The sequence below is a fragment of the Natrix helvetica genome (genome assembly GCF_964273705.1).
Source record: "Natrix helvetica genome assembly, chromosome: 9".
NCBI classification, from domain to species: domain Eukaryota; kingdom Metazoa; phylum Chordata; class Lepidosauria; order Squamata; family Natricidae; genus Natrix; species Natrix helvetica.
Window position 1 is genome coordinate 18,400,529 of NC_138560.1, and position 27,111 is coordinate 18,427,639.

General features: G+C 43.7%; 1 protein-coding gene across 3 annotated transcripts in view; it reads right to left on the bottom strand.

Moving 5' to 3' along the window:
• CLSPN (claspin) overlaps nt 1-27,111 on the bottom strand; it is a 48,442-nt gene extending 21,331 nt beyond the window's left edge. For 2 of the 3 annotated variants that reach the window (XM_081962653.1, XM_081962652.1), the window contains exons 1-13: nt 26,972-27,111; nt 24,794-24,923; nt 23,813-24,192; nt 19,957-20,127; nt 19,117-19,194; nt 18,865-18,937; nt 18,329-18,437; nt 14,268-14,815; nt 11,931-12,125; nt 10,646-10,848; nt 7,495-7,694; nt 6,661-6,725; nt 2,879-3,084 (exon numbers count right to left, since the gene is read on the bottom strand). In XM_081962653.1, coding sequence (XP_081818779.1) covers nt 2,879-3,084; nt 6,661-6,725; nt 7,495-7,694; nt 10,646-10,848; nt 11,931-12,125; nt 14,268-14,815; nt 18,329-18,437; nt 18,865-18,937; nt 19,117-19,194; nt 19,957-20,127; nt 23,813-24,192; nt 24,794-24,923; nt 26,972-26,989 — 2,376 coding nt within the window. In that variant the 5' untranslated portion in view covers nt 26,990-27,111. Of the gene's footprint in view, nt 1-2,878; nt 3,085-6,660; nt 6,726-7,494; nt 7,695-10,645; nt 10,849-11,930; nt 12,126-14,267; nt 14,816-18,328; nt 18,438-18,864; nt 18,938-19,116; nt 19,195-19,956; nt 20,128-23,812; nt 24,193-24,793; nt 24,924-26,566; nt 26,741-26,971 lie in introns of those variants that run through there. The other variant, XM_081962654.1, reaches the window with a different exon arrangement.

Genomic DNA, 27,111 nt, shown 5'->3' on the forward strand with positions numbered 1-27,111 from the left:
TTGGTTTGGTTTGGTTTGGTTTATTTGGATTTATATGCCGCCCTTCTCCAAAAGGACTCAGGGCAGCATACAACATTAAAAAACACACATCCCAAAAGTTAAAAAAGATTAAATCCATATCCAAAAAAGCAAACCAAATTTAAAAAAACAATGCATTTAAAATAAGTTAAAATTAAAATTAACAGAAGAGGCCGGCTTGCTGGAAAAGCCAACTTTTTAGGGCGCGTCGGAAGGACCGGAGGTCGGGGATTATGCGAAGCTCCAGGGGCAGCTCATTCCAGAGGGAAGGCGCTCCCACAGAGAAGGCTCTCCCCTTGGGGGTCACCAGCCGACACTGCCTGGCCGACGGCACCCTGAGGAGGCCAACTCTGTGGGATCGTACTGGATGGTGGGAGGCTACTGGTGACAGTAGGTGGTCTCGCAGGTACCCTGGGCCTAAGCCATGGAGCGTTTTAAAGGTCATAATTAACACCTTGAATCGCACCCGGAAAACAACCGGCAACCAGTGCAGGCCGCCTAAAAGGGGTGTAACATGGGAGCACCTAGATACCCCCATGACAATCCGCGCGGCCGCATTCTGGACCAGCTGAAGCCTCCGGGTGCTCTTCAAGGGCAGCCCCATGTAGAGAGCATTGCAGTAGTCCAGGCGAGAAAGGACGAATTTTTTAAGCGAATCATCAGTTATTATTTATTTGGAAATTTTATATTGCCGCCTACTCACTCGCAGGCGACTTGTTAAGTGAATTGTGTGGTCGTCAAATGAATCTGGCTTGCCTTGGCTTGATGGAAGCTGGCTGGGAAAGTCAATGGTCACATGACCCAGGATGCTGCACCTGTCGTAAACACATGCTAGTTTGCCCAGTGCCCAAAGTTTGATCACGTGACCCTGGGGATGACCAATTATTTCTTCCAGTGCCACTGTAATTTTGAACAGTCATTAATGGTTGTAAGTCAAAAACTAAAGGTAAAGGTTCCCCTCGCACATATGTGCTAGTCGTTCCCAACTCTAGGGGGCGGTGCTCATCTCCGTTTCGAAGCCGAAGAGCCAGCGCTATCCGAAGATGTCTCCATGGTCATGGGGCCGGCATGACTAAACACAGAAGGCGTACAGAACTCTGTTTCCTTCCCACCAAAGGTGGCTTCCTATTTTTCTACTTGCATTTTTTACGTGCTTCCGAACTGCTAGGTTGGCAGAAGCTGGGACAATAACGGGAGCTCACTCCCTTATGCGGCGCTAGGGATTAGAACCGCCGACTTTTCTGATCAACAAGCTCAGCGTCTTAGGCACTGACGTCATTTAATGACCAAATGGGGACCAGCAATTTGGCCATTAAATGAAGCAGTTGCAATGAAATGATCTTACTTTCAGTTTCTTGGAGATCTAGGCGCAGGGTTGCAGCTGAGCCTCTGCGTTCTTTTGCAGGAGGACAACTGCAGCCACTGCCACATCACTGGCATCTGCTTGAATGATAAATGGATGCTCGGGGTTTGGGAGTTTGAAGATTGGCTCTTTGGCAAATCGTCTTTGAGTGCCTCAATTGCCCTCTGGCACTCTGGGGTCCACTGTAGCGGTTGCCTGGATTACGGTTTAACCCCCACCTATCCCTCCCATTTCTAATAGGTCAGTAATCAGACGGGAGATTACAGCACACGAGGGGATGGTACGCTGGTTTAACAGCTGCAGACAGGAAGGCACTACAGAGAGTGATCTATTCAGCACAAGAAGCCATTGGTTGCCCTCTGACACCACTGGATGACATCTCCAGCTCTCGCTGCTTTAGCAGAGTAAGGAAGATACTCAGAGATGATTCACACCCTGGTCAGTGTCCCTTCACACTTAGTTTAGTTTAGTTTAGTTTTATTGGATTTATATGCCGCCCTTCTCCCAAAGGACTCAGGGAGGCGTACAACATTAAAAAACACATATCACAAAAGTTAAAAGGAAAGGCTTTTACTAGTTAGCCACACTTCTACCGTCGGGCAGAAGACATTCAAGCATAGCCAGCGGAACACACTGGTTTAAAAATAGTTTCTATCCTTGGGCTGTCAAGACTCTTAAACACAATCACTCCACGTGCATGTGGAAACGTAGGACTAGTTTTTTTTTTTAATTTTTCCTAATTACTTGCATAGGGACTATTCTTTATACTATTTAGGTTGTTTGTATTTGTTGTCAGGGATTGCATCAGTGAGGCTAAAACCACTTTCGTTTTATACATGATGTACAATGACAATAAAGGCTGTACTATACTATGAACTATCTGTAGTAGTTTGCGAACCCTAGGAAGCTTTGGGGTTGCTTATGGGTGCGAGGAGGCTACCCGTCTAGGACGGCTTTGACTTTACCTGGGTCCGTCTCTACGTCCTCACAGGAGACTCGATACCCCAGGTAGCCTAGGCTGGAGTGGTAAAATTCGCATTTAGATACGTTTTGCGTATAGCTTGGCCGTGAGGTGTTTCTTGATTACCTGGCCCACCAGGCTTCAGGGTTTCCAATCAGAGGAGAACCGCCCTACTAATCGTTGATACTCTTGGTGGTATTAGAGCAGTGTTTCTCAACCTTGGCGACTTTAAGTCCTGTGGACTTCAACTCCCAGAATTCCCCAGCCAGCTGTGCTGGCTGGGGGATTCTGGGAGTTGAAGTCCACAGGACTTAAAGTTGCCAAGGTTGAGAAACACTGTATTAGAGGGATGGGCAGGAGGGGTGGAGGATTCAAACCCACGTTACAAGATGCAGAATCTCCTCTAGAAACTTTCTCACGCCATTTAAAACTTGCCTTTAAAACCTTTCCCTTTGCATTGTGTGGCTTTGTACTCTCACAAATTCATTTAGCATCAAACTAAAATGCTGTAAAGACTTAAAGCAATAGAGGCTTACCTTAGAAGCTGAGCTGAGGAAGCTTGTTTTGAAGAAGCCCGGAGAAGGAGAGCGGGCTGCTCCAACCGCAGAGAAAAAGTGGCCTCCACGTCCCACTTGCTTATTACATGGCTGATAAGAGGGAATCATGGAGCCAATGAGCTCAAAGCTGCTATTGTGGCTGTTCTCTTTTGCCAAGGTTGGCAGCAAAAACGAATCTTCATCATCTAAGAGAAGGAAAGGAGCGAGGATAGAAAACACGATCCATTTTAGAGAAACAATAAAAGTAAATTCTTACACTAGTAAGAATTCATATTAAATCCTACTTAGTGGCGATAAAAGCGGCAAAACGGCAACATTTTCCCGCTCTTATCGCGTCCGCAGATAACTGCCCAGCCGCCCTGTTTAGAGTGACCCGCTCCTTACTTAATCAAGGAACTGGGGAAGACCCCTTGCAGGGTAGGGCTGAAGAATTTGTTCAGTATCTGCAGGATAAAATCGCTCAGATCCGGACAGGCTTGGACTCTGACTGTGTAGATTCAGGGGAGTCGACGGGGATGAATCTGGTGGAAACTATCTGGGATGAGTTTGAGCCTGTGACTCCCGAGGGCATGGACTGGATTATGGGGAGACTCAGTGCTGCCACTTGTGTGCTGGACCCATGTCCCTCTTGGTTAGTTTCGGCTTCCCAGGAGGTGACACGATACAGGTGATTACCAACGGTTCATTGACAGAGGGGTACTTTTCCACCACCTTGAAGGAGGCGGTGGTGAGGCCCCTCCTTAAGAAGCCTTCCCTGGACCCAGCTTCTTTAGCCAACTATTGTCCGGTCTCCAAGCTTCGCTTTGTAGGGATTGTTCCTTTGTCCTGGTCCTATTAGACCTCTCGGCGGCTTTCGATACCGTCGACCATGGTATCCTACTGCGACGACTCGGGGGGTTGGGAGTGGGGGGCACCGTTTTGCGGTGGTTCTCCTCCTACCTGTCGGATCGATCGCAGTTTGTGTTGACTGGAGGGCAGAGATCGACCCCGAGGCGCCTCATTTGTTGGGTGCCCCAGGGGTCGGTTCTCTCACGCCTCCTGTTCAACATATACATGAAACCGTTTGCCGAGATTATCCATGGTTTTGTGGTACGGTATCATCAATATGCTGATGATACCCAACTTTTCATCTCTACCCCAAACCACCCAAACAATGCCCTCGACATGATGTTCCGATGCCTGGAGGCTGTACGGATCTGGATGGGGACGAACAGGCTCAAGCTCAATCCCTCCAAGACTGAGTGGCTGTGGTTTCCGTCATCCCGATTTGTGCACCTTGTACCATCTTTGATGATAGGGGGAGAAATCTTAGCCCCTTCAGAGAAGGCCCGCAATCTGGGAATCCTCCTGGATACACGGCTTAGTTTAGAAGAACACCTGACGGCCGTGACCAGGGGAGCCTTTTACCAGGTTGGCCCTTCCTGGATTGGGATGCCCTGTGTACAGTCACTCATGCCCTCGTACTTTCTCGCCTGGACTACTGTAATGCACTCTACATGAGGCTGCCCTTGAAGAGCACCCGGAGGCTTCAGCTGGTCCAGAATGAGGCCGCGTGGATTGTCATGGAGGTACCTAGGTGCTCCCATGTTACACTCCTTTTAGGCAGCCTGCACTGGTTGCCTGTTGTTTTCCGGGTGCGATTCAAGGTGTTAATTATGATCTTTAAAGCGCTCCATGGCTTAGGCCCAGGGTACCTGCGAGATCACCTACTGCCACCGATAGCCTCCCACCATCCAGTACGATCCCACAGAGTTGGCCTCCTCAGGGTGCCGTCGGCCAAGCAGTGTCGGCTGGCGACCCCCGGGGGAGAGCCTTCTCTGTGGGAGCGCCTTCCCTCTGGAATGAGCTGCCCCCGGAGCTTCGCATAATTCCCAACCTCCAGTCCTTCCGGCGCGCCCTGAAAAGTTGGCTTTTGCAGCAAGCCGGCCTGGCCTGAATAAAATTAATTATTAATTTTAACGTACTTTCTAAATCTCATTGTAAATGTCTATTGGGTTTTTTGGATATTCTATTTAATCTTTCTTTTAACTTTTGTAATATGTGTTTTGTATGTCGTATGCCATCCTGAGTCCTTTGGGAGAAGGGCGGCATATAAGTCCAATAAACCTATAAACCTAACCTATAAAGACACTCGGCACTTCAGGTATGCTATTTAAAATCATATTTCTTTTTAAAGAAATAATCCAATCAGCAGCACCTACAAGTGGACAGAGGAAGTGATGAAAAAAGTACAGGTAGTCCTCGGATTACAACCATTTGGTTAGTGAATATCCAAAGTTACGACGACACTGGGGAAAAAAAAGACTTATGACTGGTTTTCACACATAAACCTCACGTGAGCAGAATTTGAGAACTTGGCAACTGGCATGTATTTATGACATTTGCACTGTCCTGGGGTCATGTGATGACTATTTGGAACCTTCCCAGCTGGCTTCCAACAAACAAAGTCAAGGGGGGAAGGGAGAGCCAGATTCACTTAGCAACATGATTCATGTTAACGATCACATTAAAAAGGTATACAACGTGGCAAATCTCACTTAATAACCCCCTTACTTAGCAAAGGAAATTTGGGGCTCGATTCTGGTCGTAAGTCGAAGAATATCTGTATTGTCACATTGCCACACAAGCCCCACCCCTTTTCCAATGGTATTACAGCTTTCAGCCTTCTGATGAAAGAACCAAGAGTCTACAAACTCTGCTGAACCATGGTTAACTTCCATCTAAGTGGTTCAGTTTACTGTGTGAATCCAGACTTTTGGTTTAGTTTACCATTCAGTCCCAAAAAATTGATTCATTCGGGTACCAGGTCAATCACATAGGTGACCAGAACTACGAATAAACTACCCTGTTTCCCCAAAAATAAGACAGGTCTTATTTTCTTTTGATTCCTGAAATAAGTACTTGGCCTTATTTTTGGGGAGGTCTTATTATTTTTGAGGTGCAGGAGGCGGCAAGTTTGGTCACCTCATGGCTGCTGCTGTGTTGCAATATTTTCGGGGAGGGCTTATTTTCGGGGGGAGGGCTTATTTTAGCGCATGCGCTCAAAAGCCTGATTGGGCTTATTATCCGGGGAGGTCTTATTTTCAGGGAAACAGGGTAGCAGGCTGGAATTGCTTTCTAAGACAGCTTCTTAGGATCCTAAACTCTCCAGCACACATTTAACCGCATGGCACTGGTCTAATCATAACAACTCAGGTGAACAGGTGAGTTTATTTTTAATACATGCAGTGACCAGCTTTTAAATCTTATGCTTCATACTGTCTCTTCCTCCTTCCGCTATTTACAGGAACATTGTTTCGTCACTGTCATATGCTGAAAGATTGAGTCCAGTTGGGCTCAGGACCTGCTTTGGAGCCCCATGAAGCATGGCTGTTTAGAAAGCATTTGGCTGCCCAGATCAGTCCCAGGGTTGAGTTTCAAAGAAGCCCCTCCAAAATAAAACCACATGATTTATCCACTGCCCACTAAAAATGAAAACAGCAATGCCACTAATATATTCCACATGTTACCTATCTTTCAGGTGATTCTAAGGTAGCAGCTTTATAGTTGCTATAGGACAGGGCCTGAGGACAGGGCCATAGGACAGGGCCTGAGGACAGGGCCTCCTTCTATTTTTTTAATGGATGTAATCCACCCTGAGCGACAGGTGTGAAAAGCAGAATTTTTTTTAAAAAGACAGTAAAGAAAAGAGTCTGCAATGCCCTTGCCTCGTTCACCAGGAAAAAGGGTTGAAAGAAACAACACAGGGACAGATGTTCTACCTTGCTTCTCTGCTCTCTTGCTCAGGGCTTCCTCCAGCTCAACTTTTTCACCTGCCAAAAAACATCTGCCAGAAAACAAAACCCATTTAAGATATCAATATGATTTATCAGCATGACATGCTACCTACTTTTGATTTATTTTAAATGGGCCTTAATTATTAGTTTTGGCTTCTTGTTCCACCGAGCAATTATTCACGGAAACGCAAGTTAATTTTATGAACAAATGGAACAAATAGAAAGGGATACAGAGAAAGGAGTTGCCCCAAGGTAACATGAGAAGCTAATAAATTTTCTAACGGATTAAATAACAACAGTTCATCGAGATGTTTTGTGTAGCGTTTGACAGTTATAAAAGATATTGGCCATCGGCTCTCCCGAAATAAGGTTTAGGGCAGGGATGGCTAACCGTTTTGTCGTCACGTGCCAAAAGCATGCACACGGGAGCCTGACAGAGCCCCTGCACCCGTAATACAATGCACGGGAGGGCCCCCTGATTGTGCCACCCCCACGCTCCCCCCATGCATGCCGCACGACACCCCCCCGCGCCCCTTTTTGGCCCTAGTAGGCCTCCCTGCAGCCTCCTGGGATGAAAAATAGGCCATTAGGGGGAGGCATCCCCCTGTGCTCCCCCGCCCCCCCCCCACATGCGCGCGTCTTCTGCATGCACTGCAAAGACCCGAAAATCAGCTGGCCTGCAGGAGGCATGCCCGATGGAGCTGAGCTGGGGTGACTGCTTGCATGCCCAGAGTGGGCTCCGCGTGCCATAGGTTCTCCATCACGGGTTCAGGGTGTACAATGAAAGCCGTTGCTTTTTCTCTGGATTTTTCCCAGTACCCTATTTTTGAAGAGTTGTCTTTAAACAGGAGCAATGTGGACTCTGTGGAGGCAGGCTTTGAAACAACACTGCAGGGCAGTCCAACGTTGGCGGCTTCGTCTTCATCGGCTGATTCTTTGTCTGTTTCTTTCTCATCCTCAACATCCTTCTCCCCGAGCTCTTCGTGCTCCTCCTCCATCTCTCCGAGACCATCTGGGTCCTAACGGGACACACACAGACACACAAACTCCATGAGTGAAGCAGAACCACAGGTGCTCCTCGACTTACAATCATTAGTTCAGTGATTGTTCAAAGTTAACAACGGTGCTCAAAAAAGTATAACAGAATTGGAAGAGGCCTTGGAGGTCTCCCAGTCCAAATCCCTGCTCAGGAAGGAAGCCCTAGACCCGGGATGGTGAGCCCTCTCTGTTGGCACGTGCGCTATCCCCAGCGGCTCTTCTGGTTTCTGGTGTATTTTCGCAGGCACCAGAGCGCCAGAAATGGCCAAAAAAAATAGGTATGCATGTGCTGGCCAGCTGGTCTTTGGGTTTCCAGTGCCCCCATGTACGCGAAGATCAGCTGGCTGGCGCGCATATGTGCACCAGCCAGCTGGTTTTGGGGTTTCCAGCACTCGGGCGCACACACATGAAGGCACGTTCCAGTTTGGGCCCTCGGTGCCAAAAAGGTTCGCCATCCCTACCCTATACAAGACCAATGGCTTAGGTTAGCGATGGCGAACCTTTTTTGGCTCGCATGCCACAAGGGGAGGGAGCGCAGGGGGGGGTCGTGTGCGGGCGTGCCGTACCCATAAGCTCACAAGGTGAACAGATCTTGTGCCTATAAATCTGTCTCAAACACCCCAGAAGTCTTTTTTCCTAGAACTTATTGTAATGATGGAACAATAAAAAAATAGATAACCGTGTATTCCTCCCCACCCCCCTCAAGGCTGTTTTGTTCTATTCTAGGGGTGTCCAAACTTGGGAACTTTAAGACTTGTGGACTTCAACTTCCAGAATTCTCCTGGGGAATTCTGGGAGTTGAAATCCACAAGTCATAAAGTCCACAAGACTTGTGGAGTTCAAGTCCCAGAATTCCCCAGCCAGCCATGCTGGCTGGGGAATTCTGGGACTTGAAGTCCACAAGTCTTAAAAGTTCCCAAGTTTGGACACTCCTATTCTATTCTTTCTCTGTATGTTATCCAGTTAAAACCCAGTGCAATTTACCCCAGACTGTTTCTTTCTGAAAGTGTTGGCTTTCAGAATTCCGAGCCAGGCTGACCCAGAAGGCACAGCTGGAGAAGGCCACTATAGCATTTAAAACTACCATCTTTATTCTTTATAGTATTTATGCTGCATCGGTATTATTCTTTATACTATTTATGTTGTTTGTATTTGTTGTCATGAATTGCACCAGTGGGCTAAAACCCATTTCGTTGTAGTTATTTTGTACAATGACAATAAAAGCTATGCTAAAAAAAAAAAATCCCTGGACAAGAGTCACAGTGTCACCACTGAGAAAGTCCTGCTCACAACTACTACACCACAAGCCAAAACCACCAGGCTTTGTTTCTGAACTCATTTTGCAGAAATTTGCATCAGGAAACCTTCTTCTGATATTTCTCCTACTGGTGGCCATTGCAGAATTGGCCTCTCCTTATGCAAAAGTGTGAATAACAACAATAATCATAGATCACAAGCAAATATCTGGCCCTTACAACTCCACCTTTTCTGAAAAGCGGGTATGAGAACCAGCAAAAATAGATTCCAGGACGCTTAAAGCCGTGATGGCAAACCTATGCCATGCGTGCCACAGGTGGCACGCAGAGTCATATTTGCTGGCACGCCAGTCGTCAACTGGCGGGCGCATGATTGTCAGCCTTCCAGAGGGCCGGGGGAAGCCGTTTTCGCCCTCCCGAGCCTCCGGAGGCTTTCCTGAAGCCTGGGGAGGGCACAAAATGGCCCCAACGGGCCAACTGGGTGTTCGGAAACAATCCATTTCTGGCTTCCAGAGGGCTTCCAGGGGGCCAGGAGAGGGCATTTTCACCCTCCCCAAGCTTCAGGAAAGACTCCTGAGCCTGGCGGTGTTGTGCGCACATGCGCAGGTGGCCAGGGAGGATTCAATTGGTGTGGGCACGCGGGCGCACACACAATTTTGGCACGCCGTAAGAAAAAGGCTCTGCTCATCACTGCTCTAAAGGAATCCTGAAGCTGCAAACACATTCCATGCTGCATGGCCAGAGCACAATCTGGTAACCATGTTGTAACATGCAGTTAGGGCGAAAAGGGTATAATGCAAATCAAGAACCAAAGTCCCTCTTTCTTTCCCTTCATTTTACATCTTGCAGTAGCCAGGAGGATAAGGGAAACACTACGTGAGAAACTGTAATAAAAAGAAGCTGGGGTATAACCCATTTGGCATCACTCAGAACCTGTTGCTTTCTCTTTGATACACAACCGCTGAGCAGGGCTGTGAGTTACACTGGATGTAATCCGGTGGTCCTCAGCTTCATCCCCTACCAACACTTATCTGATGACTATGTAACTAAGGTGAGATTATGGAACAGCCATTTTCATAACTTGGGGTCCTCCAGTCACATGAAAGACAATCACAGATAATGGCCTGGCCTGAACTGGTAGTAACAAAATGCTTTAAAAAAGTTTTTTAAAAGTTCCAACGATTGTGCGGCATAGCTGATTGTTGCCCAGCTGATTGTCGGATCCTTTTTCAAAGCATTTTTTTTAAACTATCAGTTCAGGTAAACCGAAGCCAACCGGTAGCAGACTTCGGAGCATTTCATCCCTGCTTTGTACCTTTATGTCCCTGCTTCTTGAGAGTAAATCTCCTTTTCATTAGCCAGGACTGTTCTAGGTATAGAGCACAGGGATAGGTGAGGTTTCTGACTGCAAAGCTACTCAATAATTAAGCCTATAGAACACCCATCACTCTCATTTAAATGCTTTGCTCTGGACAGCTGAAGTCTTTAAAAGATTTCATGACTTAATTATGGCTGGAGGGGGGGGGTATTAATTTCAAAGAACTTTTATCTTCTGGGCAGCAAGCCAAGAAAAGATCTCTCTTCATCAACACGCCAATTATCTCGATTCCCTGGCTGATTTTTCCCAACTACGTGAAAAATCTTGCCAAAAGAGGCAAAAAGAAAAGGAAAGAGACCTCCTGATTCGCTTCATCGTCTTCTTCTTCCTCCTCCTCCTCCAATTCATCTGACATCTCCTCCTCCTCCTCCTCCTCCTCTTCTTCCTCCATCACCTCCTCGTTATCCAGTTTGAACAAGGCATGCCGCTTCTGGCGTTCTTCCGTCCTGCGAAGCTTCATGGCCGCTTGCAGTTTAGCCTTCAACGCCTGCAACTTTTCACCTGGGTAGTCAGGGAGACAGGTAGGTTGGATCCCCACATTAAGGCCTGTGCAACCCACCCCTTTAGTTGATGGCCTCCAGCCATCGTTTCAGCAAAGCGACACGTAACTGAGCTAAAAAGCAATAACGGAGGCACCTGAAAAGGGAAAGACATTTCACCCATTGACTAGAAGAGCCCTGGGCTTTATTTTCCAAGGCAATTAAAACAATCCATCAACACCTTTTGCATCAAAGCATCCTCGGTGCTGAGTTGCTCTCTTGGCTTCAGAACAAGACCCAAAGGGTTCTGTATTCTTGGGGACAAGATGATGCAGCTGGAGCATCGCGGGCGGTAAGTACGCATGAGCTTGCTGCGCGTGTGCATGTGGTGGACGCGGGGCCCCGTTGCAGCATACCGGTTGCAAGGGGATGGGGAACCCACCCCTGATTTACTGCTACCTTGGAAAACCTACTTCTGGTAATGCATTGTATGTGATTATTATTTTGGATCCTGCTGAATCAGTTACTGTGCTTTCTGAATGTGATTGCTGCTGAAAAAACTCCAGCCAGAGTTTGCGGCATTGTAGCCTGATTCAGCACAGCTGATTGGCGGGTGGATCGGACTGCCGGAATGCCCCCAAACAGCCGTTCCAGGCTGCAGGGATTGCCAAAGACCATCCCTGCCTCACGTGTTTGGCCTCTGGTGGGAATGGTGTGTGTGTGTGTGTGTGTGTGTGTGTGTGTGTGTGTGTGTTACATTCGGTGTATAAGACGCACCCAAATTTTCACCCTCTTTTTTGGGGGCGGGGGGGGGGGGGGGGCGGGGAAAGGTCCGTCTTAAACTCCGAAAAATACGGTATGTGTACCTTAACACCAGTTAGTCGTCTCGACTATTCCTACGCTGGTGGTTGTGCTTGCATGACACAGATGAGTTAGACTTCAACTTTTATAACTTCCTGGACCGCAGAGTTGAATACCAGCTCACACTGAAGGGAATTTGTTTGATTCACAGATCAATCAATGGTAGAGCTTCCTACGTGCCAAGCATCCTGCTTCCAAGAGAATCAATCCTTAAACCTTGAATCTGTGCTCTCCTAAGCATACCTGGCTTAGTCCGGGCAGCATCCTCTACCATCTCTGTAGCCAGAATTACTGTTACTACGTCCGCTTTCAGCTCCTCTTTGCCATCATTCATCACTTCTTTACGAATAATGTTCACGCTCACCATTGGCTGTTCCGTCTTTGGTTTGGCCATGTGAAATGCATGCTTTACAAAGCGTTCTTTCAAAGCTTCCAGTTCTGCAAAACCCAAAGAAAAATGCAAAAGGAAATTGACTAGAAATCACTTGTACAATAATTCTAATCTTTTTTTTTTCATTTTGTAAAAAAAAAAGCCAATTCAATACTGGATTCACCCATAACTCAATTCTGCAAAGCTATCCGCTCAGTTTCTTTATATTTGTTGCAGATAACAGGAAACAAATTTGTCTCTTGAACAAATCATAAAATACCACAGATCTAAAATCAAGACTCAGGATAAAATCAAGATAAAAGGATGCTCAAGCATTCTTTTCATATAAGAGTAATTCTGTTGTTTGAATGAGGATACCACAAACGGTATCCTCTACCTACTAATGGTCAAATTTATATTAGCTTCTGCAAATTAGGAACTGCTCCAGTCTATCATAATAGGAAGTTTTCGCAAAAGAAAAAAAAACTTTTTTTTTCCATTTCCTTCTCTTCTTGCGACTGCTGTGTGCCATAATGATTATCATGAATATCTACAGTATATGCCACAGGTTATTATTTTAAATGTGTAAATAAACTGAAAAAAATGGCCTTCATAAAGTGATTAAATATTTGGAACTATCTTTTTCATAAAATCAGTTTTGGAAGTATTTCTTTATTGGGGTAATTCCTGCTGCTTGATTTTGAAAAAAACAAAACAAAATCAAATTACCTGGTCTTTTGCTTGACCTCAGAAGGGCAAACAGCAAATATTGGACAGAGAGAAGTAAAATCACAACTCATTGATTGGATGGGTATTTATGAGAATTATCTCTCTCCCTTTTTAATCAATGTTTTTTTCTGTTCTTGCTTTTGATTTAAATTGCATATTAAATTTAAATTGCATATTTAAATTCCTCATGTTAAAGGAATTTATTACAGGTAGTCCTTGAATTACAAAGCAATTAGGGCCATAATTTCCATCGGTAAGCAATGCAGTCAATAAAGCACAAAAATGTTTAGTGATGTGAATCCTTCAGTCCTGGTTGCTGTCATTAAGGCAATGGCAAAGCCAGCAGGAAATTGCAAGTCCTGGGCACAGGCAGGTAAGTGGCTACGGCTGAGGGCGGGAGGGCACTTGAGAGTAGGGCAGAGAAGAAGTCCAGCAAGGGTCAAAGAGTGTGTATGGATAGGGGAGACCTACCCCATCAACTTGTGGATTCCCCTGCAGGCTTCCCCATTGGCTTTCTGGGGAAGCCGGCAGGAAAGGTCACAAATGGTACTCACGATTGTGGGGTGGCTCAACTAATTAAGTGCAAGTGGGTTGCCAAGGACCTTGATTGCAATCACATGACCATAGGTGATGGGATGGCCAGAACCCCAAGGATTGGCCGTAACCATTAATTTAGCAATACTGTAATTTTAGTCATTGAAGTTGTAAGTGAGGAGTCCTTTGGTGCTCTCCGAGCTTGGTTGATTTATTGCAGACGTTTCTTTACCCGAATTAGGTAACCTCATCAGTGCTAGGAGGGGAGTGCTCAAGGAACCAAGAGCAAACCTCACTCCTTCTAGCACTGATGATGTTACCTACAACGAAACCTCTGCAAGAAAACAACCAAGTTCAGAGAGCACCAAGGACCTCTCATTTCAACCCCGAGCTACAAATATTCTCCTTTATTGGAAGTTGTCAGTTGAACAAATGGTGGTAAGTCAAAGACTATCCACCCTGTTTCCATGAAAATAAGACACACACACACACCCAGATAATAAGCCCAATCGGGCTTTTGAACGCATGCGTTAAAATAAGCCCTCCCAAAAAAATATTGCAACACAGAGGCAGCCATGAGGTGACCACCTGCACTTCAAAAATAATAAGACCTCCCGAAAATAAGGCCAGGTGCTTATTTCGGGGGGGTCAAAAGAAAATAAGGCCCTGTCTTATTTTCGGGGAAACACGGTATATGTGAGCTAGGAGACTGATTTGACGAATTATGGCATCATCTTTGATAATCAATTGCTGCTGCTGCTATAATTCAATACAAAAAAAGGCAAAAAATAGCAGAAAAAAATGCAACATGAAAGGTCTTTCCTACACCCCCACCCCACCCCCTCGCAAACCTCTCAGAATAAATTGCACGGAGGGGCTTCTACACAAAGAGACTTAGCAAAGCTTCACACATAGCAGCAATCTGAGCAGGCTCAGGGTTACCATACCTCTGTTGGGTTCAGGCTCATCAAGGTCAATAAACGACTCCATGCCAGAGCATAGCTTGGGTTTAATACTCAGATCCACCCCCAGCTTCCGAAGCCGATCCAATCGGGACTCTTTAATCTTGACACCAGGAATTTCCACCGGGGGCTCCAAGTCTTGAACGGGTTCTTGGGGTACCCCAGGCAATTCCAGTGATTGCGCCTCTCTTTCTTCAACTATATCTCCTTCCAGTTTCTCCTCTGGTGGTTTGATGGAGTCAGCGGGGACTTCATTAAGCTCTCCTTCTTTCCTGGATCTTAGATCCTCCCCGAATCCTGCTTTGGAACGGTCATTCTGCTTATCTTCTTCCGAGCAATCTGCTATCAAATGCTCCGTTTCCTCTGCAGAAGAGCCGCCTAGACTGGCAGCCAAAGGAATTGCAAAACCTGACTTTGGCTGGTCCAATATTCCTGGCTGAAGAGGTCGTTCTTTCCCATTGCTATGGCAGCCGATATTGGAATTCCCTGTCACGTTATCTTCCTGGAATGAGTCAGGTTGAGTTTTCGTTGACCTGTTTATCAAGACACAGGTAAATCAGCAACCTCCTCTTTTCCCTTGAACTCAGTCAATTAGGGGACTGGAGGCTAAAACATATGAAGAACGGTTGCAGGAACTGGGTATGTCTAGTTTAATGAAAAGAAGGACTAGGGGAGACATGATAGCAGTCTTCCAATATCTCAGGGGCTGCCACAAAGAAGAGGGACTCAAACTATTCTCCAAGGCACCTGAGGGCAGGACAAGAAGCAATGGGTGGAAACTAATCAAGGAGAGAAGCAACTTAGAACTGAGGAGAAATTTTCCTGACAGTTAGAACAATTGATCAGTGGAACAACTTGCCTCCAGAAGTTGTGAATGTTCCAACACTGGAAGATTTTAAGAAGATGTTGGATAACCATTTGTCTGAAATGATATAGGGTTTCCTGTCTAGGCAGGGGGTTGGACTAGAAGACCTCCAAGGTCCCTTCCAACTCTGTTGTTCTATTCGAATTCAAAACGTGAGACAATCAAGCTAAAGGTATTTATTTTTTCTTTTCTTTTCTCTCTCTTTTCTTTTCTTAGGTGGGTGACATGATTAGAAATTAGAAAAAAGCCTTTTAATAAAGGGTGACAGAACTAAAGCTAGAATAAGTGATAGAAATAGGAGAAAGGGGAATATTAGTGGATACATTTTTGAATGTATTTTTTATCATTTGAATAATGATAGATTGCAACCTAATATAAACGTGTATTATTATTATTATTATTAGAAAAACAGAAGTTGATTGAATGTAATATTTATGATTTAACTTTATCCGTTTTACTTCTATTAGACTGTATGACACCCAGGTACCACACTGTTCATGCTTTGATTCGATATATTTGTAAAAAATAAAAAAACTTGGGGAGAGGGGGAGCTAAAGGTATACAGAATATAAAAGAAGGGATCTATATGAAATAAAAAGTTATGATTGGATTATTGCAATGTGCTCCACATGAGGCTGACCTTGTAAACCGTTCAGAACCCACAAGTGGTACAGAATGCAGTGGCACAACTAATGTTAGTATTGTAATGAAATGTGTGGATGGATCTCGAGGGACGAGAAGAGATGCTGCCCAGGAAACAATCAGACAACAGAAGTGTAAATAGTCACACAAAGAAAGTTAGGAAGGATGCACCATAATGGATTAGAAGGTTAAAAATGGCAGTAGTAAGTTTGTACCTTCAAATTTGCAAGATTCTGTTCAGGTAGCCTTCAATAAAATGGATTTAGTTCATCTAATGATGTTTACCAGAACGATTAACTCCAATGCTCCATTACCTGCCCTGGTTACTTGTTCAAATCAAGGTGTGTGTGTGTGTGTGTGTGTGTGTGTGTGTGTGTAGCAGAATTCTGGAGTGCCTCGAGCAATTTCAACCAAACTTGGTACACAGATGACTTACTCTCTGGAAATAAATACTATAGGGGTTAAGACGCCCCTAAAACTGCTAGGGGTGTGTGTTCTGTTAAGATACAGCCTGTTGTGGCTTAAAATGGCTTCTACTGAACTGCCGTAAAATGGCTTCTACTCCGCAGCACAGTGCAGTTGCCATGGTAACGGCTTCACAGTACTCCACAAGAGGGCTCCCTCTGGAAAGGGGGAAAATCCAACATTAGAAATTAGGTTTGGTCTGGACATTTTCCCTCTATAAATAAATACCCGGGCAATGCTGGGTTATCGGATAGTCATCTATAAAGACCTTCATGGCACATGGAACATTTTTCTGAGGCATTGTTATCTCGTCTGGATTATATCCGTCTGGAAAGATCAGGCAGAAGTGATGCCTTCTGCAGTAACTTCCACCCCCTAGCCCAAACATTCATATGGTTTGCATCCTAATGACGTTCCAGAGATCTTTTAAAATATAGTTGCTCTCCTAAGTTTCACATGGGGTAAAATTTGTATTTTATCTTGCGCGATATTGTTACTGAGATGCTCTAGATCCTTTTTCTTGCTTTAGTTTTAAATTGTAACCTGCTCCAGAAGCAATCTGGCATCAAGCAGCCTCCAAATCCAATCAAACCTTATTATATTTATATAATATTTCTGACAAAATTACACTTCATGATTTATGAAGCTGCAACAGAAACTACCCACTTGTGCACAAAATTCCAGAACAAAGAAAACGTCAATCAGTTCACTTCTACATGCCAAATTAGTAAAACTTTCAAACTCAGATTAAATAACAAGCATAAATATAAGAATACGCTAAACGGGAAGATTTTCATATCAATTGGGGCTAATTGGGGTTACAGTTATTCTGTACTTATGTACACACTATAGTTTGAGTAACGATCTTTTGAATTAAGAAACAGTCAAACCCCAGTAAAATATGAAAATTCAACAAGATATAAAAATCAAGAAAATATTATCACAGCGCTATATAGCATATTATCTAAAAGGGACAAGGGCAAACTGTGTACTCTGAATCAAAAGAATTCTTCAAGCTTATCCAGTTTTATCCAAGGAAAACAAAGAGCATTGAGAAAGGTTCTCAAGTTAAAAACTCTTCATATTTGCTTATTTTACATAGCATTCTTGGGATGTTTTGTTAAGCCAAAAAAGCCAGGATAGACAACAAAACTCCCATTCTTGACATTTATAATCTTTTTCAGAGACACCGCTTCAATTTTTGAAATTGCAGCAAGCATATTTTCATACCCACAAAATGTATGTATGTATATATATATATATATGTATGTATGTATGTATGTATGTATGTATGTATGTATGTATATATATATACATATAAATATATATATATATATTTATCAGCACAAATACAACACAAATATAAAAAGGCAACATTAAAAATAAAAATATGGTTTTCTGCCTGGATGGTTTTCTGTGATGAGCCGAAGGACAGAAAGAGGGAGTAGTGAGCTTCCTCCTATATTTGGGCATACCAGGGGTTGTAACACAAATACATACCTATTTCCCTGGCTTAGCTGATAAAAGGAGGAGAGCTTGTGGCTTAGTGGCTAAGACTCCTGCCTAATATGCAATACAGCCCAAGTTCAAATCCCAGTAAGGGTATGGCTAACTGATGAGAGCTAAATAGCTTGAAATGGATCTATACTAGTCTCCCTTTATTTATTTATCAGCACAAATACAACATATATATATATGCCCGGGTTCTAATCCCAGTAAGGGTATGGCTAGCTGATAAGAGCTAATTAGCTCGAAATATATCTATCCTAGTCTCCCTTTATTTATTTATCAGTACAATTACAACACAAATATAAAAAGGCAACAGTAAAAATAAAAATATGGTTTTCTCCCTGCATGGTCTTTGTGATAAGCCGAAGGACAGAAAGAGGGAGTAGTGACCTTCCTCCCATATTTAGTCATACCAGGGGTTGTAACACAAATACATATATATATATATATATCTTTTAGAAGCTGGATCATGCATCCAACTGCAGCTTACGCTGTTCCAACAGTGTCAGCAAAGAACATTGAGAAGTTAAAAGAATATGGAAAAAAAAAAGGAAAATGGACTTACTTCAGCAAAGTCATTGCACTTCCTTGGAAAGAAGGCCGAGGTTTGTGCTTGAAGAATTCCTGCACGCTTTTGACCTCTGGCAGGTGATAAGGTAGCGTCATTGTGGCTTCTACCATTAAAAAAAAAAATAGAAGAAAATCAACCCAAGCAAACCATTAATTGCATTGCTAACGTGTCATAACTTAATTTGACAAAAATGCAAAGAGTACCAAAAATTACAAAGCTGATTTTCAGCATAAACCAGAGTGCTCAATAGATTACAGGTAGGCCTTGATTTATAACCTTGCTCTAAGAATTTTCTTAGGTAAAGGTTCCCCTCGCACATATGTGCTAGTCGTTCCCGACTCTAGGGGGCCGTGCTCATCCCCGTTTCAAAGCCAAAGAGCCAGCGCTGTCCTACGCATCCTGTTTTCTTAGGTAAATTACACAAATGATTTGACAGTAGAACACTTGGGGGGGGGGAATAATTACAGTGCTATATGAAAATTGCCCCTGGGGTCTCTTAGAAGCATTACAGAGTCTCTGCTTTTTTATACCTCTAACCAGTCTCTGGCTCTCACTATGCAGCTGTCTGTTTTCTTCTTTCGTTAACTTGGCTGGTTTCAGCTTCTAAATAAAGGAAGGAAAATCCTGGAATAAGTAACTCTTTCAAGAACATATTGTGAAATGCAATTAAAAAGCAGACGGGCAGAAGACGGATATGCTGCCATACGAATCTCTACTTAAATTGAACAAAAAGTGGGAGGAAAATAAAGTACAAGTTAATATGGGTTGGGGGAAGTACTTACCCTTTTCCTAGATTCTTTTAGAAGGGGCCCCTCACTGTCATCCGTCAATTGTTGGTAATCCTCACTCTCTAAAAATAGCTGTTTGGAACCAAAAAGGGAATGTTAATTTTCATCTCATATTTGAGGGACTTAATGGGATTCTAGGGGAGACGAAGGACAAAAAATAAAAATTACTCCAACATAGTCAAATTGCCTATTGGTTAGGGATTCTGGGATTTTTTCCCCGCTAAACAGGTCCTACAGCCTGATAACAACAACAACAATCACAGACAGATCGTCATTTGGAATACAACATGCCAGATATCACAGTTGTCCAAAAACCGAAACGTACAATTTATTGATATCGCTGTACCAAGAGATGCCAGAGTTGAAAAAAAAAGAACTGGGGGGAAAAAAATCATGGAATACTGCACCCTGGCCATCAAAACCACCCGATTATGGATGAAACATGTAACAGTGATACCCATTGTCATCGGGGCACTTGGTACCATGGCCAAGAATTTTACAAAATTCATCAACAAATTGCAGCTTCCTGCAATAACACCAGCGGAACTGCAAAAAACTGCGCTACTCGGAACATCTTATATTTTAAGAAGGTACTTGGTTGATACCTAGGACGCTGGCAGCAACCCGTATCAACCATTAGCACCAGTCAATGGTATTTGTGACACATTTTTAAATGTTCAGTTGGCTGAGTTTCATATTTAATGAGTAAAAGAGACAATAATCATCATAATAATCAGATCCTTGAGAAGGACTCCAGTGGATAAAAGTACCAAATCCACTCTAGACACCTGAATGATGAACAATAATAATAATAACCACCTTGATGCAACCCACCTTCCGTTTTTTTCTTTTCACTTTCTCTGCAGTATTTATTGACATTTCCAAATTTCCAACTTGAAAAGGTGAGCCATCCTCTTCCTCCTCCTCTTCCTCCAGGCCATTGTCAAAGAGCTCTTTATCCGTCAGCAAATACCCACTGTCATTAAAAGGACAGTCTTCACCATTCTAAGAACAACGGAAATAAAATACAGGAATTCCAGTGAAGAGATTCAATTCCATAAATGAGATTTTTCCAACCCACTACTAGAAACTATCCTGTTTCCCCCAAAATAAGCCCTCCCCTAAAATATATAAAGACATACACAGCCGGTTTCCGCCATTTCCTGGGGGGAAAGAGGGGAAATATATCCCACATGTACCTGCCACCCACGCGAACAGCCTCGCAGAATCTGCTCCTGCAAATCTTAGCTATCGCGCCCCTTCTCTTAGTGACGGCCGCAAAAAGAGCGCCAGGCCCAGCGATGCTAGGGCTGGCAAGAGTGTGCCAGAAACTTCTGGCCCTCTTTGGATCAGCTGATCCGCGGGCTGAGGTTAAGGGGCCTCTTGCACCTCAAAAATAATATGACTCCGAGGAGGAGCCAATGTCGCGACGAGACGACGTGCGATCTCAATGCTCTGAGATCGCCGTCGATACTTTTGCCACTGGGTGGTCCAAACGAACCTAAACCGTCCCACAGAGACGGTGAACAGGAAGAATACATCTTGCTGATCTCAGGGACATTGCAAAGTCCCTAATCGATCCAAGAGAAGTTTTTCAAGCCAGCAACAAAAAATCCAGCCATTAGGCTGATGAAGTCGGGGCAGCTCCAAAACGGAAGGATACGGAAAGAGAAAGTATTTCCAGCTGGTGAGGAATTTTTACCGTTTTAAAATAGACTGCCTATAAAAAACTTAAAATTTATTTAAATTGGAGAACAGAAGAAATAAGCGGCTGAATTAAGTTTGGAATGGTTTTGGACAGTGGGTTATCTTACTTTTTAAATGCTATCTTCATGGATGGAATTTGTGTAAGCCTTTTAAAATGAATGGATTAAGTTTTCTTTTATTATTCTTTGTAACCTATGGACTAAAATTCTCCTCTTTCATTACTGTGGGTGTTTTTCTAAGTCATTCAAGAATCCGATTTTTTAAAAAACTTGAAATACAAAAAAGATACAAAAAGAAACAAATAAAATTGCAACAATAACACTGCTACTCGGAGGCTGGAGGTTAGTGTATTGGAAATGAAACACTCTTACTTTTCTCATTGATTATCCTGGCTTGGCACTCCAAGATCTCACTGCTTGTTTATAGAGAGTGATAAGAAGAAAAGCATACAGATGTCCCTTTGAAGTATATCTTTAACCAGAGAAAAGTGAAAATAAAACTTTATTGTGAATCTATGCTTAATCTTGTTAACCTTCCAAGCTAGAGCAGCAGTGTTTGTTAGCTGGAGACAATGGCACAATTTCAACAGCAGAAAGAAACTTTAAGTCTGCAAAAGATATTCTCAGAAATACAGAAATTATCAAACACATATGAGAGGATAGAGAAGAAGTTAGAAGACTTAGAGCATCTAACAGCAAATACGATGAAGAAGTTGGAGATGTTTATCAAGTGGAAAAAGTGGCAGTTAAAATCCTAAAAATCAAAGAGGAAAATGAATATGAAGAAATTAAATTTGCTGATATTTATGGTGATTGGTTTGTCTCTGAAAATGGAAAGAGTGGAATACTGAAAGAGGAATTAAATGGAGGGGAAATCAACCCCAGATGGCAAGATACAGAAGAAGAAAAAACAAAAGAATTTATGGATTTAGAGAGAGAAATTTTATTAGCAATATCATTGATAACACAATCAAAGATAAGCTGATTAAGGAAACAGAAGAAGGGCATCGAAATTACATGAGAGATTTTATAAGCAAGGAGTTGCTAAGAGGAGTCCATACAAAGTTGATTAAGGAGATGATTAGAGGACTGACACCACAAATGGCAGAAGATATGAGACTGTTTTGCTACTGGAAAGATTCAGGTTGATAGATGGAAGAGTATAATTTAAAACTAGTTAAACTTAGTGAAATTTAGTGACAATAGATATAGTTAAATAAATAATTGATAATGATAATAATGTATACAATGTGTAGTGTTATGATAAGTAATAATTGGATATGAATATTGAATGGTACCTATGAAAGGAAGATTGGAAATCCTTTTGGATTATATATAAAGGATAATAAAAAAGAACTAAGTTAGACACAGTTAAGTCTTGATTATTAGGGGGAAAATGTTATGATACAGGATATAGTTAAATAAAGGAGGGATAATGATAACAACGTATATATAGGTATGGGTACAACATAAGGAAACTGGATGTAAATTGTAAACAGTGATTTGGAAAGGAGGATTAGAAAACTTTGTTATTAAATATTATGGATGTTTAGCTAGAATAGGACATAAGGATTCAGTGTTATTGGAGGATTTTAGAAACAGTAAATGAAATGCCAGTATGTGGTTATGTATTAAATCTTGGTATATTTTATGATGGACGTTAAAACAATTATAGTCAAATGAAAATGGAGGTATGATGATGGTAACATGTATAAATATCCGAGTTAAAATACTTGAGTTAATATGAATTATGTTTGTTGACTGTGGAAGAGATGCACGAAAGATTTTTGTAACCAACTGATACACTTTCTACAGTATGTAAAGAAGGATGTGTTGTGTTTGTTTTGAAAAAAAATATTAAAAAAATAATATGACTCCCCGAAAATAAGGCCAAGCACTTATTTCAGGGGGTAAAAAGAAAACAAGACCCTGTCTTATTTTCGGGGAAACACGGTAGGTTGGGGAGGCCAGCATGAGAGAAAACACCACAAACCTTTATAAAAGGTTACGCTGGAACAATGAATCACTCCACTCCTCCCCATCAGATGCCAAGCAAATTAGACAACCTGCCCATTCGTGTTAGAACTCCCCTCATCCATCCACATCTCAGTCTCTTTTCAAGTCATTTATCCTGCACTATGTCACTGTGGATATACAAGCAGTGGGCTTTCAATCAATTGCATAACACTGAACGTTTTCGTGTCTGGGAAAACTGTGTTGAAGTGACTCATGTTTTTCATGTTTCTATGTGCAATGCTGGCAGTTGTTACTTTTGTAAACAGAGAGGAACACCTGCATAAGCGATTGACCACATTGCAAAGAATAAAATATGGGTATTTTAAAACCGTGACGGCGAACACGGCATCTGTGAGCTGTCGCCCCAGCTCAGCTCCACCGTGAATGCATGCACGCCTCCCACCGGCCAGCTGATTTTCAGGTCTTTGGCCCACATGTGGGAGATGCGTGTGCATGTGTAGGGGGTGAGCACGGGGTGCAATGCCCCCCTGCCCGCGCCAGTTTTGGTCCCAGGCGGCTTCTGGGAGGCCTTCTAGGGTGTGTGTGTCGTGCATGCATGCGTGGGAGTCGCACACGCATACATGGAGGGGCAGGGGAGCGCAAGGGGATCATGCACATATGCGCAGGGGGCAGGGCGCAAAGGGGGTTGTCGTGTGCACATTGCATTATGGGTGTGGGCATGCACTTTCGGCACACAAGGACAAAAAGGTTCGCCATCACTGTTTTAGAACATGGGCAAAGCATTTCTCTTTGTGTGATGAGACAAACTGTTCAATTGTTTGCATCAGTTGGGTCTAGTACAGGGGTCTCCAACCGTGGCAACTTTAAGCCTGGCAGACTTCAACTCCCAGAATTCCCCAGCCAGCTCTGCTTAAAGTTGTCAAGGTTGGAGACTCCTGCTCTAGATCATGCTGCATGCTACCAAATGATGCTACAGTCCTCAGCCACTGTCTCACTTCCCATCCTACCTTTTGTTCCTGTGACTTTTCCTTCTTTCTTGCTTGCCTTGTGGCCTTTCTCTTCTTCTCTTCCTTTCTCTTCCTTTTCCTCGAGCTGCTCTTTTCTTTCATTTCTCTCCTGTTCAAGCTCTTGTCTTCCCTCTCGGGGATCCCCAGCTGAAGTGGTGGCAACAGGTTCTCAGTGTCGCTGACATCGCCGTTCACCCCAGCATGGTAGGAGAGGACGCTGTCTTTGTTTCCCAACCAACGATACTTTTCCTTGGTGCTTTCCACATCGCTAGCGGCAACCTTCACTTTCTCCAGGCTGCCATCTTCTCCTTCACTATTGCTGTCAGCAAGCACCCTCCTGCATTGGATTCTCTTACGCACGCAGATCTCTTCATCTGAATCTGCCCCAAATATATATATGACATCAGGTTTACTTATGCGCAAAGCCATAGTTTGTTTACATCTAGCTTGCCATTTCACACAATCCACTAAACCATAATAAAGGTAAAGGTTCCCCTCGGACATATGTGCTAGTCATTCCCGACTCTAGGGGGCAGTGCTCATCTCCGTTTCAAAGCCGAAGAGCCAGCGCTCTCCTGAAGACGTCTCCGTGGTCATGTGGCTGGCATGACTAAACGTGGAATTCGCACAGAACACTCAAACAACATTACATAACATTAGATCCACAAACTAAATTGAAACTGTATTCTAATGCAGTGGTCCTCAAACTTTGTGGCTTGGCAGACTGGTTGCCGGGGGGGGGGAGGAGAGGAGAACCGGGCCGTGTGAGTGATGGACCGGCACACATGCACGCAGTTAAACCTGTGCAACCAGTGGGCCAGCATGCACAGCTCAACTGCAAGTGGCATCGCGCATCTGTGCTGGCCTACTGCAAGTCGAGCTCATGCGGCCCAGTTGCAAATATGTCACGGCCCGGTAGTGGGTCTTGGGCCAGGGGTTGGGGACTCCCTGTTGTAGTGAAATTGTACCCAAGATACGCACCTCCTTCATCAACAGATGCAACTCCCTTGCTTATCTGGGACCGGAAGCTCATTTCACAGCTGCTTTGCCCACTGTCTGAATCGCTGTCAGATGCATCTTGAATTTCAACATCCTGGCCATCCAAATGGAACTACAGTCCAGGAACATTGGCAAGTATGAAAAGATAAGCACATGTCATATCCAGTAATTAAAAAAGGGAGGCAAATATGCCATTATTCATTTCTTGTCAGATTCAAGAAGGTTGATTCAGTACATAGATTGCATTATGCTTTTTTTTTTGGTAGAATTTTTTTTAAATTTTTAGAGAAACATAAACAAACAAGACATAATACATAAAACCATCTTTCATCACATACAGTGTGTCGATTGGTTATAAGGTGTTTGTGCATCCTTTCCATAGTCATCACTTGCAATTTATATGAATTCACATATTATCAAATCCAATATATTTATATATATTATTATCGTTGTACTTCATTTGTTTGACTATCACTATTTATTCCTTCACTTTCAACAAACTATATAAAATATTGGGATCATTTATATTATAACAATTCGTTACATCATCTTCAATCTATCCAATAATAATGTATCTTTATAGTATATTCAATGTCATTCTATTATTTTTGTATTGGTAACATTCTCTAGTATCTTTCATTTCCATATGTTTTTTATCTAACCATTAATAAAATAAATCCCATGTCTTATAAAATTGTTTATCTTCTTGTTCTCTAATTTCAAACGTCAATTTACTCATTTCTGCACATTCCATTATTTTGTAAATAACTTCCTCCTGCGTTGGTATTTTCTCATTTTTCCAATTTTTAGCAAGAGGGTTGCATTATGCTTAACTTTTGACAAGTTAATTGGATTCACATACTACAGTATACCATGAAACATGGTTCACACATCATAATACTGGGGGCACACATTATGCTAAGAAAAGCAAAATATAAGAACCCGTTTGGAGATTGAAGCAACATCTATAGGTTTTCTATTCTCTGGCCGTTGTTTTTTAATGGCAGCTGTCAAAGCCGGGATAAGGGTTGGATTTATTTAAAATGATACTCTATCATATCCCTACATCTTGCCAAAATCTCAACTGTCACAAGTTAATCACGGGCTAAGTCTGTGACGGTGAATCTATGGCATGCGTGCCTGTGGTGGCACGCAGAGCCCTCTCTGTCGGCACATGCGCCATGCCCAGCTGCTCTTCTGGTTTCCGGTTGTCTTAGTGGGACCTGGAGCATTGGAAAACGACCTGAAAATAGTCTGAAAAATGCCCGAAAAGCAGGCCATTTTCAGGGGCGTTTCTGGGCCATTTTCCAGGCTGGTTTTCGGACATTTATGGACGTTTTGTCTGGCCTGAAAAATGTTGTGGTTTTTTTGGCCTGAAAAACACCCCCCAAAACACCCAATAAGCTAACTCTGTAAACCCCTTAGAGAGGGCTATAAAGCGCTTTGAAGTGGCATATAAGTCTAAGTGCCATTGCTATCAAGATCTCAGATTTTACGGTCCCCACCCATCAGGGTCCCAGGCTCACGATCATGCTAGTTAATACTTTTCTTCATCCTGGTTTATTTTCTAAGCCTTTGTTGTCTTTGCAGTTAGGTGACCTAAACCTGCCTTCCAATTCGCCATTGCTAATTCACCCCTCTTGCTAAGCCAGCATTTTCCGACTTCGTGCAGTATATATAAAACCTGTGAATCTGAACCTTGAAACCTGTCCTTTTTTTCCCCCAACACGTAAACACACACACTCACACGCACACCTTCATCCCCGTTTTCTCCAACCCGGGATGCAAGAAACCAGGTTTGCTGGATCCGAACTAAAAAATAAACCGGACAAAGCCTAGATGGCATTGGCGAGTTGGGTCTCTGCTGCCACCTAGGGGTCGTCTGGGGGCGCTGTCCCCATCTGTTCGCAGCACGCGCAGCCACTTTGGAAACACCGCCAGGAGAGGCAGCACACCTAAGCGGGGCGCCCTTGGCATGCCGGGATGTCGAAGAGGAGCCGCAGCGCATGCCGGGAGTCGTAGTCCCGGGTCTCTGAAATGTCTACGAGGGAAGACCTCATCCCCCTCCCCCCCTCCCCAAACGGCACCCGAGGCAGCTTCTCATCCGCCGGTTAGCGGATAGCTCGTCCCGGCCCCGCGCCTGACACGGGCCAGACTCACCACTCCCGCCGCCGTCATGATAGCCGCCTCCCGCCTTGGCTAAGATGAGCGACACGGAAAGCGCCAAAAGCTCAGGGAAAGCGGCTGCGTTTGAGTCTTCGCGCTCTTGCTCGGCCTTTGGCTCCTCCCCTCCTCCCCAG